The sequence below is a fragment of the Oreochromis aureus genome, linkage group 5 (assembly GCF_013358895.1).
Source record: "Oreochromis aureus strain Israel breed Guangdong linkage group 5, ZZ_aureus, whole genome shotgun sequence".
Classification (NCBI taxonomy): domain Eukaryota; kingdom Metazoa; phylum Chordata; class Actinopteri; order Cichliformes; family Cichlidae; genus Oreochromis; species Oreochromis aureus.
In genome coordinates this window covers 32,454,811-32,470,556 of record NC_052946.1, presented here as the reverse complement: position 1 = coordinate 32,470,556, position 15,746 = coordinate 32,454,811, and the positions used below count along the sequence as shown (strand labels likewise).

Here is a 15,746-nt window from a genome sequence, read left to right as displayed (position 1 = left end):
CTAATAATGTGCTGATAATGTACTGATAAAGAGCGTCATTTTTCTGTGCTCTGTTTCTTCTTGCTCTTGCTATGCAATGACTGTTATTTTCCAAGCCTTTTGTTGTATTGTGGGCTCACACTATCAGGGAGGCGTGGAGAAGATGATAGATGCAGAGAGCTTTCTGCATGCAAAGGCCTTGGACGCAAGTAGGGGCTCCCCATTCATTTTAAATAATTTCATGTTTCCTTCCACCAACTCTGTGTCCTTCCAGCACTATGATCAGAGCAATTGTGGCAACGTATTATTCAGAGGATGGCACCCATTGTCTTATTTTCTTCAGGGCGGACAAACACTTTACATTGGGAACAAAGTACACACTCACTCACACAGAAGTGCTGCCAATCATTTAGCTAGGGATATTGTAAGTTTGCTAATGTATCATTTTCTCTCTCTTTTTAAAAAAAACTCAAGCAACATATGTACAAGACCAGACAGGAACTGTTAATGATAACCTGTTGAAAAACTGAACAAAGACAAAAAATAATAAACAAACCAATTTTCAACTTTCTTGAATTACAGAAATGTGAAAATGGACAATAAAGTTTTAAAACATTTTTAATAGAAATAAAATTCTGTATAAAAAAAAACTAAACATGCTTCACACACTTCATTAGTTTTCATGAGGTTTAACAAATACATAGATAGCCAGGCACTGTATCTTTTTGTATTTTTTTCCCCAATTTTAAGATATGTCAGGACATAAAGCAGACATCATCAATCTATTTAATAACATACATTAACTTACCATTTAATTTGGTCAGCACTCACATTTTATTCTGCAACACAAATGGTGTTGAAAGTAATACAGAGGGAGGCATGAAAAGCAGCATTGAATTCACAACACAAATGACCCCACAATATTTTCCCCAAGACAATAGAGGGCTTTTATACTGCACGAAGCCAACTCTTAATCTGTTCCGCCAACTCGGAGTGATTGATAGAGATATTGTATAGTTTTGCAATTAGAATTTCATTTGCTAAAATGCCTTGCAACTTCCTGACACCTCCTCCCTATCACAAGAGTGCCTGAAGAGGACATGATTTTTTTTCAGTAGCTGGTCCATTATGGATATCACCTTCAGGGTATATTGCATGATCCTCTCAAGGGCATACTTCATCTTAATTCCCCTACTAATGGATCTGTACAGCTAAACTTTACCCTTACACTATGAATGTGTGAGAATAGCTGGTGGCAGTGGTGGTAGGGTCATCCTGGATAACAGCTCACAGTGAGATCTGGCTAAAACACTGTTTATTTTAACCATGAGCCACTGTTTCAAAGCACATACAGATATGCAGAGGGCAGTGGCAGCCTTGGGCTAGCTGGTAATACAAATCATGGCCTTACTGTAGCACAGATAAACAATCACTCACTAGACCTTCACCATTTGAGAACAGTTTTTAACGTACAATAGGCCCAAACAATTTTTAACAACGCTGCAACAGAGTTTAAACGCATTCCTTTTTTTTTTCCTTTTGTTTTTTTTAAACAACACAACACAGGATGTTAAAACTGGCATGCTCAAAATCAGCAGAGACCATTTTATATGTGTAGTCATTCTTATTAACTCATCGGCAACTTGGAAGAGGAAATCAAAATACATGGAGTCTGGTAAAGATCTGTTGCATTGTTGTGATGATCAATATTTCCAGTCATTTGACTCACGAGACCAGAACACATTTAGAAATAAAAACAAACACAAGCCCCTCTCAGAGATCCATAGACCATGTTTTCATGCCTTTTTGGTGTTGATTAATCCCTTGTGATGCCTTGAGGATTTGAAGATTAATTATAATTCACAAAACTGGCAGACGACATTAAGAACCTGAACATATTCTTACTCTTAGTTCAGTTTCAGTCAGCGCTGCGAAAGATGACGGAGAAGTCTTTAAAAGAGGGCATAGCTGAAATGTAAACACAGAAAAGGAAAGCTCCATCCTTCAGTCTATAGGCCTCTGCCATGCAAATATTTTCATTTTTCTTTTATGTATGTATTCTTGTGAGGCAGACCAAAGATGGAACCTTAAAATTGTGCTGTTATCTGTTCTGGTCCCCTGTTTTGTCCATCCCTGCATCTCATGTGCTCTTTCCACACAATGTTGCGTCTTTGTCCAATATTTCTCTGATCTCCACCCACAAAAAAGACATATCTATTTAATTTATTTGACTTTATTTATTTTTGCCGGATGCTTGAAATTCCACTGCATGTTTTGTTTTCTTTGCTGGGACGGAAATCCTGAATCGTGATAACAACCTTTGTCCTTCAGATTGCATGGTTGCTGTAGCTGATGTAGGTTTGCTTTGTTGAAAACGCTGAAAGAGACGAAATGAGAAGGAAGAGTCAGAGTTAGATACAGTTGAGGTAAACTTTGTAACTTAAGAAAGGGAGCTGATTTGGGCATGAAGCTCTTTTTGTTTAGCTCTCTTCCTGTAGTAACAAGAGTAAGGAACTGCTACACAGAGCTGAAAAAAATGTGTTTAATTCCTGATTGGTTATGATATTCCTAGTTCTCAGGTCATGTTTTTCCCCTCAGCATGTGCCAAATGTAGCTATTACCTTTAGCCACCACCACCATTTTTTTTCCTCACAGCTATCAGGAGTTAACTTTCCAGCTGTCTCCCCGGACTGTGTTAGCTGATTCTCTGAGTGGGAGCAGATAAATCCTGACATATCGCCACTAGATCTCAGCATTGGGGGGAGCTGGCCCAGACAGGAATTTTTCAATTTCATCAAGCCATATATCCACACTGGCGTTGACAATGACAAATGGCGCTCATTCAAATAGCCATACACTGTATAGCCCCTGTAAACGGTAACCCCATCAGGATAATTTGCTGCGGGCTATCAATTCAGCGTCTCTGCCTTCTCGACACTTATTTTAACAAAAGGCCCTTTTAACCATCCACACAAACATGAAGCAAGAATGGAATTAATGCTGCTCTGTTTGGATACATGTAGTTTTCGTGACTGGCCTCACACCATTGTGCTATTGTTACTGCAGAGCATTGTGATAAGTTTTACATTGATTTCTGGTTTTGTGCTAACAGTAAATATAATGTCAGCTATTTTATTCTCCTATGAAAGGAAACAGCTGTCAATACTTGTGGTTTAAAAGTGGGTGTGGGTGTGGGGGGCTTAAAATGTCTGACAAAAGGTTCCTTATAAGTTCAAGCCACACTGTGGGAACACATCTCGGCTGACAGACTGATAAAAACCTTTCCCTGCTTAAGGCAAGAAGAGTGTTTTTTGAACGCCACTTGAGTAATTTCTGCTGACTCAGTTGCTGAGGTCATTATTTACCTCACTAATATAAATCCACAGTGTGTCACTGACACAGGAGTGCCAAGCATTTTTGTTGGTATTGAGATTAGGAGGCATACACAGTGATTCAGCTGCTTTAGAAAAGAGAGTCACACCTTTCTTGTTTTTTTTTAATAATGTGTGCAAATACTAGACTTCGATTAGTGATTCAATAATTTATCTATTGAATATTGTTTCCGTTTATATATAGCATGTCAGTAAATAGTAATGAATGCAGACAGGTTTCCCAATCTGAAAGCTTCATTTTACAGGATAGAGCAAGTAAATATTTGCATTATAATGAATTGTAACCAATGGTTGCACGACAAAAATCAACAGTTTAAGTCAGAGATAAACTGAAAATTATTAGAAACCCAATTCCACACAAGAACTGGAGCGCTATATAAAATATAAATAGAATATAAATATAAATAGCAGAATTCAAACAGATAGAAATAAAAAACACAAAGTTTACACTGAGACATTTTAATATTTCACGAATTAGCTCATTTTCAATTAGTTGGTAGTAACATGTCTCAAAGTTTGAACAGGGATAACTACGAGAACTACTGCAGGGATATTTTGCGATTGATTGGGTTAACTGGCAACAAGTCAGTAACATGACTGGCTATAAAAAAAGAACACTTTAGAGAGACAGCGTTTCTCAGAAAAAAAATCTACAAATTGTAGAACAATTTTCAGAATAATTACTTCATTATTCATTATTATAGAATAATGGCTTTCAGAATAAAGACTTTGACTAACTCAACACCTATAGTACATTTTAAATAATATCACAAAATGATTTTGAGAATCTGAATAAAGGGACACAGGTCAGGGCTATGAACACAATTTGCTGTGCCATCCACAAATGAAGGTTAAATTTCTACAGTATGATGATTAGAAGAAACCATATGTGAAAATGATCCAGAAAAACCGTTGTCTTCTCTGGGCCACAGCTCATCGGGACTGAGGCAAAATGGAAAACTGTTCTTTGGTAAGATGAATAAAAATATATAATAAAGAATTTCAAAAATGTAAAAACATGGACATATGCGCTGGACTAAAGTGGAGAGGGACCATCTGGCTTGTTATTAGCACTCAGTTCAAAAACCGGCATCTCTGAAAGTATGGAGGTGCCTATGGAATTGGCAGCCTGCACATCTGGAAAGGCACAATCAGATCTGAAAGGTATACATAGGTTTTAGAGGAACATATGCTTCTTTTTCCACATCTTTTTCAGCATAGGCCTTGCAAATGAAAAATTCAACAGAGAAGACCCAAGAATCCTATATTAGACAAGAATGGAACAACATTCCTCTCCCAGAAGTGAAGCAACTGGTGTTCTTCAGTTCCCTGATATTTACAGACTGTTTTTAAAAGAAGGGAATGCTGCACAGTGGTAAACACGGCTCTGTCCTAACCTTTTTTTAGACTTGTATGCTTCTGACTGGGCTGTACAGTTTGCATTAGCAGTTATTGACTCCGTGTTGGTTTCATACTGCAATTTTGTTACAACATGATCAATACAATTTTTTTCAAAAACACATTTCAAAGTGAAACAATCAAACTGTATCAAATTTTAAGATGTGGTAAAGTCATCTTCATCTTTTTAGAAAAGGCCTAAAATTTAGACGAATGGACTTTTTTAAGGACGTGTGTTACCCTTGTTTACTTGTCACTTTGGGAATAGTTTGACATTTTGGAAAACATTCACTTTAATAAAAAGAGAAGATTGATGCCAGTAATAAAATCATACCTCAATGTTTTACAGGCGTCTTAGTTCCATTGTTGGACTCCAGAATATGCTTTCTAATCCATTCCTTTGTGACTTCATTCTCACACACATAATTGTGATTCCTGTAATGCTTCTTGAAAAACAATTTCCACAGCCTCACCACCAAATGAATAACAGTGGCACATTTACTAGATTCAATGAAGTGTTAAATAACATGCTATACATTTGTTAATAAGGTTTTTTTTTTCACACTGCATCCTATCATTGCATCAATTTGTTTTACAGTCACGGAAGGACAAAACATTCCTGAACTTAAGCGAGCAGGTTTCTAGTCAAAGCTTTCCTCATTTGCATTTTTGCTCTTACACTGTGTTTCGAGGCTTTCGCACAGCTCGGTCTTGGCTTCTCCGTTGGGTCTGAGTCCAGCCTTGGGGTTGAACTTGTTGGACATGGTGGCAGCAGTAACCACAGCCTTGAGGGTCCGTGTGCGCTTAGGCACATTCTGCTCAGGGTGGAAAAGAACCACATAGACCTTGGGCATGTAGAGCAACCCGAGGGACACTGAAGCACTCAGGCTCACAGAGATCGTCAGCGTGGTTGTTTGGATGTACATCTGCAAGAGGCAAAAACCAAAAATGAATGATACAAACAGTTTAACACTGTTTTGCATTACAGATTTTTCTGTGTGGGCAGTGACATGTACAGCACAAGAGACATGTGCTGTGCATCATTATAATTGGAGTATTCAATGACCCATGCGTTGGTCAAGGAGTTTTTAAACGAGTATCTACTTTGTCCAGTAGAAGCTGCAAAGCTATCTAATGAAAATGATGTGTTAAACTTGTTTTAAATCAGCATCTTATCTGCTTTTATGGTGTATGTGTGCTGAGCCAGCCAGGGCCACAGTGTTTACTTAATTTTCTGCCATTCTAGTTTTAATATGACTATCACGTCCACCCTGAACACAGATTTGATCACGCCAGCTGATTGGATCTTTTTCTGACTCATAATAAGCAGGCCCATAAAAAAGAAACAAGCTCATGAAAATTTTACACATGGTCAAATCCTCCAAATTATGGGGGAGGGCAACAGAGTATCATCTTCATTCATTCCATTTAATTGTTTGCAGAACTGCAGCAAATTAATGAGTCATCTTTAAAGATGCAATAAGGTAGAAGAAAAGCTTATGCAATTTCTAAACATCATACTGTTGTGACTGATTGAGGAATGATTTTACAACTGGCTAATATTGGGACACACACACACACACACACACACACACACACACACACACACTCTATCTATCCATCGATAATCGATCGATCGAGATAGAGAGAGATATACAGAGAAAGGTATATAGAGCGAGATATAGATAAAATATATAAAATTTAATTTTTACATATATATAAAATTGAAAGTTCATTTCACTAAAAAGGAGGAGTTTTGTTTGGATAGAAATTGTGCTTGCTGTAATTTACTACACCTGTGTAACACACAACAAGAATCTAATTATGATCATTTATCTGGTGTAACTACATAGACAAATGTATGAATACTGTGAAGTCCAGATAATGAGAGATTTTGTTGTTCCTTTAATTCCACCAAAATTGTTCCTAATGCATCAAAATTGATGGTGAGGCTTCAAATAATGTAATGGGCTATAACCTGCTGTGGGTGTAAGATTTAATATATTTACTCGGAGGATGACAGGTGCGAGTAGTAAGGATTATCCTCTCTGTAAAAAATGAAAAATACTTATATGTGAAAATATAAAAACAAAACAATTATGAATGGGCTTTAGCATACAAATAAATGCAATGTCTTCCATTAGATTTATTCTTAATGTAGATTAACTATCAGCATGTCCATCAATTTCAAAAGTGTTTAATGAGACATATTTTAGTTTACTGAACAGCTGAAAAAATAACAGCTCTTTTGAGGACCTATGAGGACCATTTGTGTTTTGTTTTTCCCTTTAGAATAGAGCAGCAGATTTCCAGTATGAAACACTGCAACACGAATCTCAATGGAAACAACAAGAAAGACTGAAACGAGAGCAGGTTTTTCATTCTTTGGTTACCATAATCACTGATTTACAAAGATAATTAAACCACAGTCGACTACGGTATTCAAATGAACACACACTGCCAACAAATCAGAATCTGTTATTTCTTGCAGGGACAATATTCGAATCAGACGATAAATCCTCTCATGCATAGATTTTTACTCACTAGTATTTTATATGTTGGTAATTTAAGAGTCAATCTTTCTTTTGACTAGCTTACGTTTTTCCTCATCAGGTCTCTGCTATTTTTTGATTCAACAAAAGTAACAGCTTCTCATACGTGACCTCTGTTTTAATATGTTGTTTGTTTTTATTATTTTGACTCTCCACAGTGCTTTCCCTATATACTCAGCCAACCCCCTTTCCATGTGAGACTGCTGGCTGAAGAGAAGAAGGAAGAATGGAGTCAGTATTATAGAGAGACAGCTGCAGCGCTCCCCTCCCAGCTGTGGGGAGTATTAACCAGTGAACTGCTCAGGGCTTGGTTCACTGCTGCCTCAGGGACGGACTGTTGAACCCAAGCTGTTCATCACATAAACAGAACATAAAAGTGTTCTGCTGCCTTTCACCCAGGAATAATATCATCTTAAAATCCATCCTCTCGGTCACTGATTATATACCAAGTTGGCAGGCACAGAATAAATAAGAACAGTAAAATGACTTTAAATCTGAGAAGATAATATTTAAAGTCTGCGTCAGAATAACATTTTTTAAAAATTTGAAAATTATATTCTCAATCATTTCAGTTTTGGTCTGTAAAATTATTGAAACAAGGAACAAAAGACTCTTAAATCATCTTTGATGTCGAGCAACTAAAAGAAGTCAGTTATCCTATGTCAGAGCTATAAAAACTTGCTTTATTTGTGGCTCAACTAATCAACTAATCAACGCAGTTCCAATAATAACTACTATGATTATGTAACTGCACCATATCTCACTGAAAATTAGGTCACGTTCAAGCACGATTATTGTTATTATCATTTAATCTATTGTAACCTTAGGTAATTTTAAATTTTGAACATTATGTCAGCAGTGATATAAATCAGGACAATCAGTAAGCTGTCACATTGTAGAGGCTAAGAATAGAATATAAGTGGATTTAATGCCAAATAGTACAGTGTGCAAGAATAATAGTTTATTTTATATTTTACATTTAATGTTGGTGATAATATACATTGGCCACTTAATTAGGTACAATTGTTCAGCTGCTGATTAACACAAATATCTAATTAGCCAAACAGTAGCAACTCAAGGCAAGGTATGTAGAGATGATCAAGATGACCTACTTAAGTTTAAATGGAGTAATGTTTGTATTTTTGTAGGGTCTCTATAATAATACCGCCGTTGTGAATTGGTGCTACATAAATAAAATTGAACAGAATGGGGAAGAAAGGCAATTTGAAGGACAGCTAGTCAGCTAAGAACAGGGAACTGAAGCTACAGTTTCTAAAATTAGACAATACACGATTGCAGAAATGTTCCCTGGTTTTAAGAGTCTTGACTTCTACAGCAAAACATTCAGGTGGTAGTGTCAGAATTTGACATAAACATGGCTCCATTCTGTCTTATTACAACAGCTCAGTGTGGCGGTTGTGCAATGGCATGGGGGATATTTCTTGTCATGCTTTGGGCTTCTTAGTACCAACTTAGCAATACATCACAGCCTGCCCGAGTATTTTTGCTGACCATGTCTATCCCTTTATGACCAAAGTGTACCCATCTTGTGATAGCTGCTTCCAGCAGCATAACAAACCATGTCATAAAGCTGAAATCATCTCAAATTGGTTTCTTGAACATGACAATGAGTTCCCTGTACTCCAGAGGCCTCCATGGTCACCAATCAATCTCAGAGCACCTTTGGTATGTGGTGGAACAGCAGAGTTACAGCATGGATGTGCAGCTAACAAATCTTCAGTAACTGAGTAATGATATCTTTTCAATATGGACCAAAATCTAAGAGGAATGTTTCCACCACCTTGGTACATCTATGGCAAGAATAACTGAGGCACTTGAAGACAAAAGCGGTCCAACCCAGGACTAGCATGTGTACCTAATGAAGTGACTAGTTAGTACATGAACAGTTTTCTTTTTTGAAATAAACAATTATTTGTTAATTTTACCTTTTGAATCAATTGTAACAGCAACATAGACAAAGTGATAGATTTTATAGTAATTGATGCCTTCTTATAGATGAACAATGGAAAAACAAATCAGCACATTTTATAAGCTAATGTCAGCCCTGCCTGTTTGTTGGTCTATGGTAATATGTTATAATAATATGTATATAATATAAGATGTTATATGAAAGGAAATTATTGCCTTGACCTTACTTGAAATCAATATATTATTGTTTGGTATTTCATCAGATAGCGTGTGCCATGAGAAAAGAAACTTTCATCCCCTCTCTATTGCCTCATTGATGTTAGCTTACAAATGGAGTCCTGTTTTCAATGTCAGAGCACATCCAATATTCAGTCCATTAATTTGTTTCCTCCTGATTGAAATGCACCTGAGCATTCAATGACTGGAGCAACTTGGAAGAGAAATGAAGAGAGATGCCATATATCTCACACACATATCATCACACTGCCATTAGCGTAGCTTGCCTTAGGCAAAACATAACATAGAAGAAGTACTCATAGTCGCGTTAATGACTGAACTAGATGGAAAGAAGGCAGGGATCTATCAGTACCTGGAGGATCAGTGATGGGAAGAGTCCTGGAAATATTTACTCAAGTAAAAACATACTTGTGTACAACAGTACTCCAATAAAACGTAGGTGAAATAATGGTATTATTAGTAAACATGGCTGTATTACACAAGAGGAAGCTGAAGAGCAAGGGTCGCCTCCAGAATTTTTTTAATAGGTGTGGTCATTTTGGTGGTAAAGAAAAGTAAAGAAAATTTGTTATATGGTGATAATAAGTCTGGTGAGCCACACCGAGCCTAAAGCAAGTAAATGTAGAGAAAAAGCTCACAAACTGACATTTTAAAGCAAAAAAGGAAGCTGCAAAATGTTTATGCACAGTGTAATGCACTCACACAAATACTACATGCAACTGAACACAGTGCTTTGTGTAACAGCAGTTAGGCTGCTGTTGTATCTGCTTCTCTGGGCGTCTGAATTTGCTCTTTAGTCTCAGTTTCTCTGCTCCACTAACAAAAAAAAAGAAAAAAAAAGAATCATAACAGAAACGATAAGGTCATATTTAAATGTTGATTTCTTATTTACTCCTACACAGCTCAACTTCTGTCAAGCCAGAGATCAAGCAAATGCAGCATTAACTGAGCAACAATGGTAATGCATCCTAAATAAGCAAAAGTAGCAAGCTAACGTTTGTTAGATCGCCAGGCTAACACAAACTTAAAACATTAACAATCTGCTATACCCATGACCTTTGAACTGAAGTCGTTACAGTTAATTAACATACAATACTTTTGCAGAATAGGTAGTAAGTAGAGTTTTTGTAAGAGAGGGCCTCTACATGGTTGTGAAAACACAGCATAATGAAGCTGTGTTGCCTTGGGCTTGAAGATGTATTAGAGTTGTTTTTTTGTTGGTAACTCTGCAATTGATTTTCACATAAAAAATACACATGAAGATAACCAATAACGATAATCTACTTTCTTACAGTAATCATAGGAATTGCATTTCATTATTTTCATTCCTGTAGAAGTGATAAAAACAATTCCACACCCTGGCCTACGGGGAGTAGAGCAAAAGTGAGTAAAAACATCTCTGATAACTCATAAGATTAATTTGACGGCTAATAAATGTGAACAGACTGCATTTCCAATTCAACCCAAGAGAGTCTCTGAGGCAGGATGCAAACAATCAAATTTATTTAAACTTGCATAATTCCCTCACAATATTAAGGCACTGTTTTTTCTCAGCATGCTATGGAAGTATTGAGCAGAGGAGTTTGCTGCATGAGAATTCAATATAATTGCACTCTAATTAAGCCAATAAACAAATAGAAGCCTTAGGGGACACAAAAATATAGCTTCATGGCAGATTGTCATTTATAAAGATCATAATTCTTTGGCCTTGATTAGCTTCACGGCCTATCCACCCATTATTGAAGCAACCAGAGGTCAACAGAGGGCTGCGGTGCTCTAGGCCTAATGAATGCAACAACTGCTCTCTGAAGTCCAAGATGTTGCTTAGCTTCCTCTGCTTCATAGCATCAATCGTCATTATTTATTACAGAGCCTGAGGGGCATTTCTGTGAATAACGCTGTTTATCTTACAACTGAGAAAAGACAAAGGGAGAAATGGATAGGAACATGGAATGGGTGGTAACAGGTAGCAGGTATGAACACAGATTACACTGTGTAACACAAAAAAATAACAAAAAACCCCACTCCTGACTCTGGTCTGGTTGAACTGAAACTCCCACTTCTTTGTCTGACTACCACTTTAACAGCAGTTTTTTTGTTTTTGTTTTTTTGTCCTAACGGTGCCAATAGTGAGATGGAGACTTCATACAGAAATAAACAACACCACTCAATTCATCAGACGATTCATGCACTGTAATGGCAGGACCTCTTTGTGTGGGCTGATTGAATTTGAGCTAAGCCCATTGTGCTGTAGCCTCATTCCCATGCATGCTATTGTCTGCTGCCCCTCCTCCTGCCTATGTCTTTGAGACAGCCGCTGATTTAGGCAGTTTCTCCAGGTAAGCAGGTGTCACATCTATTCCTGAAGGTAGCATAAACACTCCATAGATAGACCAGATGTCCTCGTTTAAATGATAGAGAAAGCTTCCTATGGCATTCGTTGCATGTATCTTGGCACCAGATGACAAATAAATGACGGTGCTTGTAATGCTGAGGCAGAGGCCTGCTGTAAACGGGTGATGAGTGCGTACACAGCTAGATAAGGTAAAGCGAGACCCAAAGGAAGTGGAGCATTTAATTGCTCTGAAAGACTCGTCAATGTGGGCTGTGAAGCTTTGTGCAGCCTGACATTTACAGTACAATGATTATGAGGTGTGTTTGCTTTGACATGTTAATTCCTTAAATAAGATCATTGTTTATATAACAGCTCAGCAAATCAGTCACGGGCTTTATTTAAAAAAAATAAAACAAGAAGAAGAAAATCTGGCACAGCAAAACTAGCTAACTTTCCTGCTCAACTAACAAGTTTTCCAAAATGCAATGTTTGTAACTGTTCAACAGGAGAGAAATTTTATTTGTCCACACTTCCTAAAATGGTTCTGAATCTGCTTAATGATCTAACTTCCTAAATTTATTCCTGTTATCCTTTTCCTCATTTCCAAATATATATATTGTTAAAATGATGAGTGGTCATATTATACACGACCAAATTCATAACATGCTGAGTCTTCCTACTGTTGGTTCTGTGCAGTATGATGCCAATGAGAGCGTGTATCCTTAGGATAGTCATCCCAGGTACACAGCTGCTTTTCAGATCTTCTATTTATGAGGAGCAGCAAATAAGAGCAAAGTTGGCTGTAAGTGAGAGTAAGAAAAAGGCTCAAGCTGATTGCTTTAGGCAATGGATACATTGTGTGCGCCAACATCCCATGTAGATAAAGATTATTTTGAACCATCAAACTACTCTAACAGGGTAAAAATATGGAGTTAGAAATGGGCATAACAAGTTTCCTTAAAGGTCTTATTGGCTTTGACCACATTCATCAGAAATGTTGACATGTAAATGGCAGCTATGTCACTGTTTTCATGGTAACAGAAGAGCACCACTGGGGGCCTATCCTGTCCGTTTCTCTTCACTTCAGCTTTTCAGTTTAACTCAAGCCACCTGTAAAAGTTCTGACCACTCTGCAGTGGTAGAGTGCTGTTACAGATAATCTAGAGTTGAGATAATGGTGGATATTTGTTTGTCCTGATGAGGCAGATTGCATAATCTCCTAAGTGCACTAAAACCTGGAAGATTGTCAACAATCTTATGATGGTTAGAAGTGTAATCAAGCCCATGAACATCCCTACATTTGGAATTTTAGAGTATTTAGGGTGTCAGTTTAAATAGGATAGAGGACCAATACTGCAACTGTGTACAAGAACAAGATGATTATTCTTTTTTCTTTTCTTTTTGCTTAGTTTTGTGCACAAAAATATTCTCGAGATTTTCAAGCAGTCTTCATTCAGACTGTGTGCTGTGTATATACTGTGGAGTGGTTTTCTAGGAGAGTACATGGCAACAGAATCAAAAAAAACATTCTCAAGGCCAGAACTTTAATTGGGAAAAAAAAACTTGACTCCAAGTCAGTGTAAAGCAGGAGGTCATTGAACAAAATGCTCTCCATCATGGACTATCCCTCTGCAGTACACACTACAAAGACAGAAGAAGGCATGCTATTGCTCCTATTGCAGTAATATTACTGTTCTGACTGACTGTTACTATTTTGATAAAATCATCATGATTCCAATATTATTATTATTATTTATTATTATTATTATTATTATTATTATTATTTTATTATTATTATTATTGTTGTTGTTGTTGTTGTTGTTGTTGTTATTAATACCCTTAAATTTAGCTAGAATAGAATAGAATTCAACTTTATTGTCATTGCACATGCACAGGTACAGGGCAACGAAATGCAGTTTGCATCCATCCAGAAGTGCTTTAGCCGTGATATAGATATATTACAATATATGTTAGCAATAATATAGATATGTAAGTATATTACAGAAATGGGTCTATTATGGTATGTTATAATGTACACGGTATGAAGTATGTTATGAATATTCTATAATTATAAGTATGTACAGGCTGTAGTGAGTACAAGCTATGTACAGGCTATGAACAGGATATAAATATGAAATAAAAAAAATATACAGAAATATGAGATATACAGTTGTACAGAAATGTGAACTATGCAAGTTATAAACAGTTGTAGGATTAAAAATTAAAAATTATTGTATGTACAGAATGATTATTTACACAGAACTATACAGTAGTGCAGTTAAGATAAGTGAGATATGTGGATAATTTCTACAGAGGCTATATAAAGTGCTAGTGGTTGTGAGTGGTGGTTCAGTCCATGTTATTATTGTGTGTTTGAGGGTACGGTTGTCCATTGTGTGTGTGTAGGTGGTTGTGGGTGTGTGTATGTTCAGTCCATGAGTTAACGTGGGTCAGATGTCCTGTATACGGCAAATTTCAACAAGAGAATTTCAACTACATGCATATCTGTATTCAGCGTGCTTGGGACTTTAATTGTCTTCAAGGTTTTGGAACTATCTCTTCGGCTACTTCCACAACATCCTTTTGGCCTCCCGTCCACACTGAGACGGCTTTTTCCATCAAGGAAAACGCAGCGTTTTGAAAACACTCTCGAAAATGCATACATTCGAAAACGGTGCTTTTGCATCGCAGTGTGGACAGCGAAAACGGAGACTTTTTGAAAATGATGACACATTTTAGTCATGTGATGCAGTCAAGTGACCAATTAAACCAAAATAGCGGAGGACATTATACAGCAGTTGCTTTGTTTGCTCTCAATTTTGACAGCCCTATTAAAGATTAATATCAGTTTGTACATGCTTCAGATAGCTTTTCTTCAGATTCTTTAATTCTCACTCGCTTTTGCAACTTTGTACTTTTGTGTTACTCGCAGCAACAAATCCACCTCATTGTTAGTCCATTTAAAAAACTCGGTGCTTTTCCTCAACATTTTGCCGCGATGTTTCAAAGAGCCAGAAAGTAAATAAACGCCAGACAGAAATGAGGCAGGTCGAATCGTCTTGCATTTCAAGCATGCACAGTACTGGAACATAAGCATTTTTGGCCGTTTCAATGTGGACGCACAACTCTGTGAAAACGACTGAAAACGATAGTGCGGACGCGGAGCGTTTTCAGACGAAAACGCAGTTTTCAAATCTATCCGGGCTAGTGTGGACGTAGCCTTCGTTACAAGAAACCAATGTTTCCATGTTCTGTGGACATTCATCTGCTTTGACCTCTGCCCTCTTAACTTTGATGTATTTTTCTACAGTGATATCTTAATACTGGCTCTTCTTTGCTCTCAAGGGACAAAACTCATTCTAATTCATTAAGCTACATCCGGTCTTTGTTCCCATTATTTCTAAGTGCTTGGTAAAAAAACCCCAAAAACATTTGCAGTAGCAGTATGCTGTGTGGTCTGACAAAGCTATAAACCATATTGGAGAGTAACTTAAATTAAGTTTTTCAGACTCAACACTCAAAAGCCCTTTTGGGTTATATATTAAATATGATTACTCTTTCTCAAATGAGGAAAAAAAAAATGTAGGACATTTCCCTGAAGCTAAACTTCCATTTTGTGTTCCATTTTGTGCTTTACCTTAACATAGCTCAGGGCCAAAGTAAAAGTTTTCTAAATGATAAAAGTAAAACTGTCCTCCAGCCATGGTGTGTACAGTTTTCCACAGGAAATAATAATTAATAAGTGACTCATGTAATTTAGATCAAGAAAAGTGTTTTATATTAAGACTGGGTGAGAAAAGTTTTCAGGGTTTGTAAATTAAATTCATCTGAGGTATAGAAGAAAGGAACAAAAAGTAGGACTTCACATACCCTTCAAAGATTTTTTTTTTCACTTCTATTTTACTATTCAAAGCCAGGCTAGCT

At 36.9% G+C, this 15,746-nt stretch overlaps 1 protein-coding gene across 2 annotated transcripts in view; it reads right to left on the bottom strand.

The window, feature by feature from the left end:
- Positions 1-510: 510 nt before the first annotated feature.
- Positions 511-15,746, bottom strand: part of LOC116317786 (metabotropic glutamate receptor 4-like) — a 189,215-nt gene continuing 173,979 nt past the window's right edge. For both annotated transcript variants that reach the window (XM_031736659.2, XM_039612154.1), the window contains 2 exons: positions 5,449-5,695; positions 511-2,356 (listed from right to left, as the gene is read on the bottom strand). In XM_031736659.2, coding sequence (XP_031592519.1) covers positions 2,307-2,356; positions 5,449-5,695 — 297 coding nt within the window. In that variant the 3' untranslated portion in view covers positions 511-2,306. The remainder of the gene's footprint in view (positions 2,357-5,448; positions 5,696-15,746) is intronic.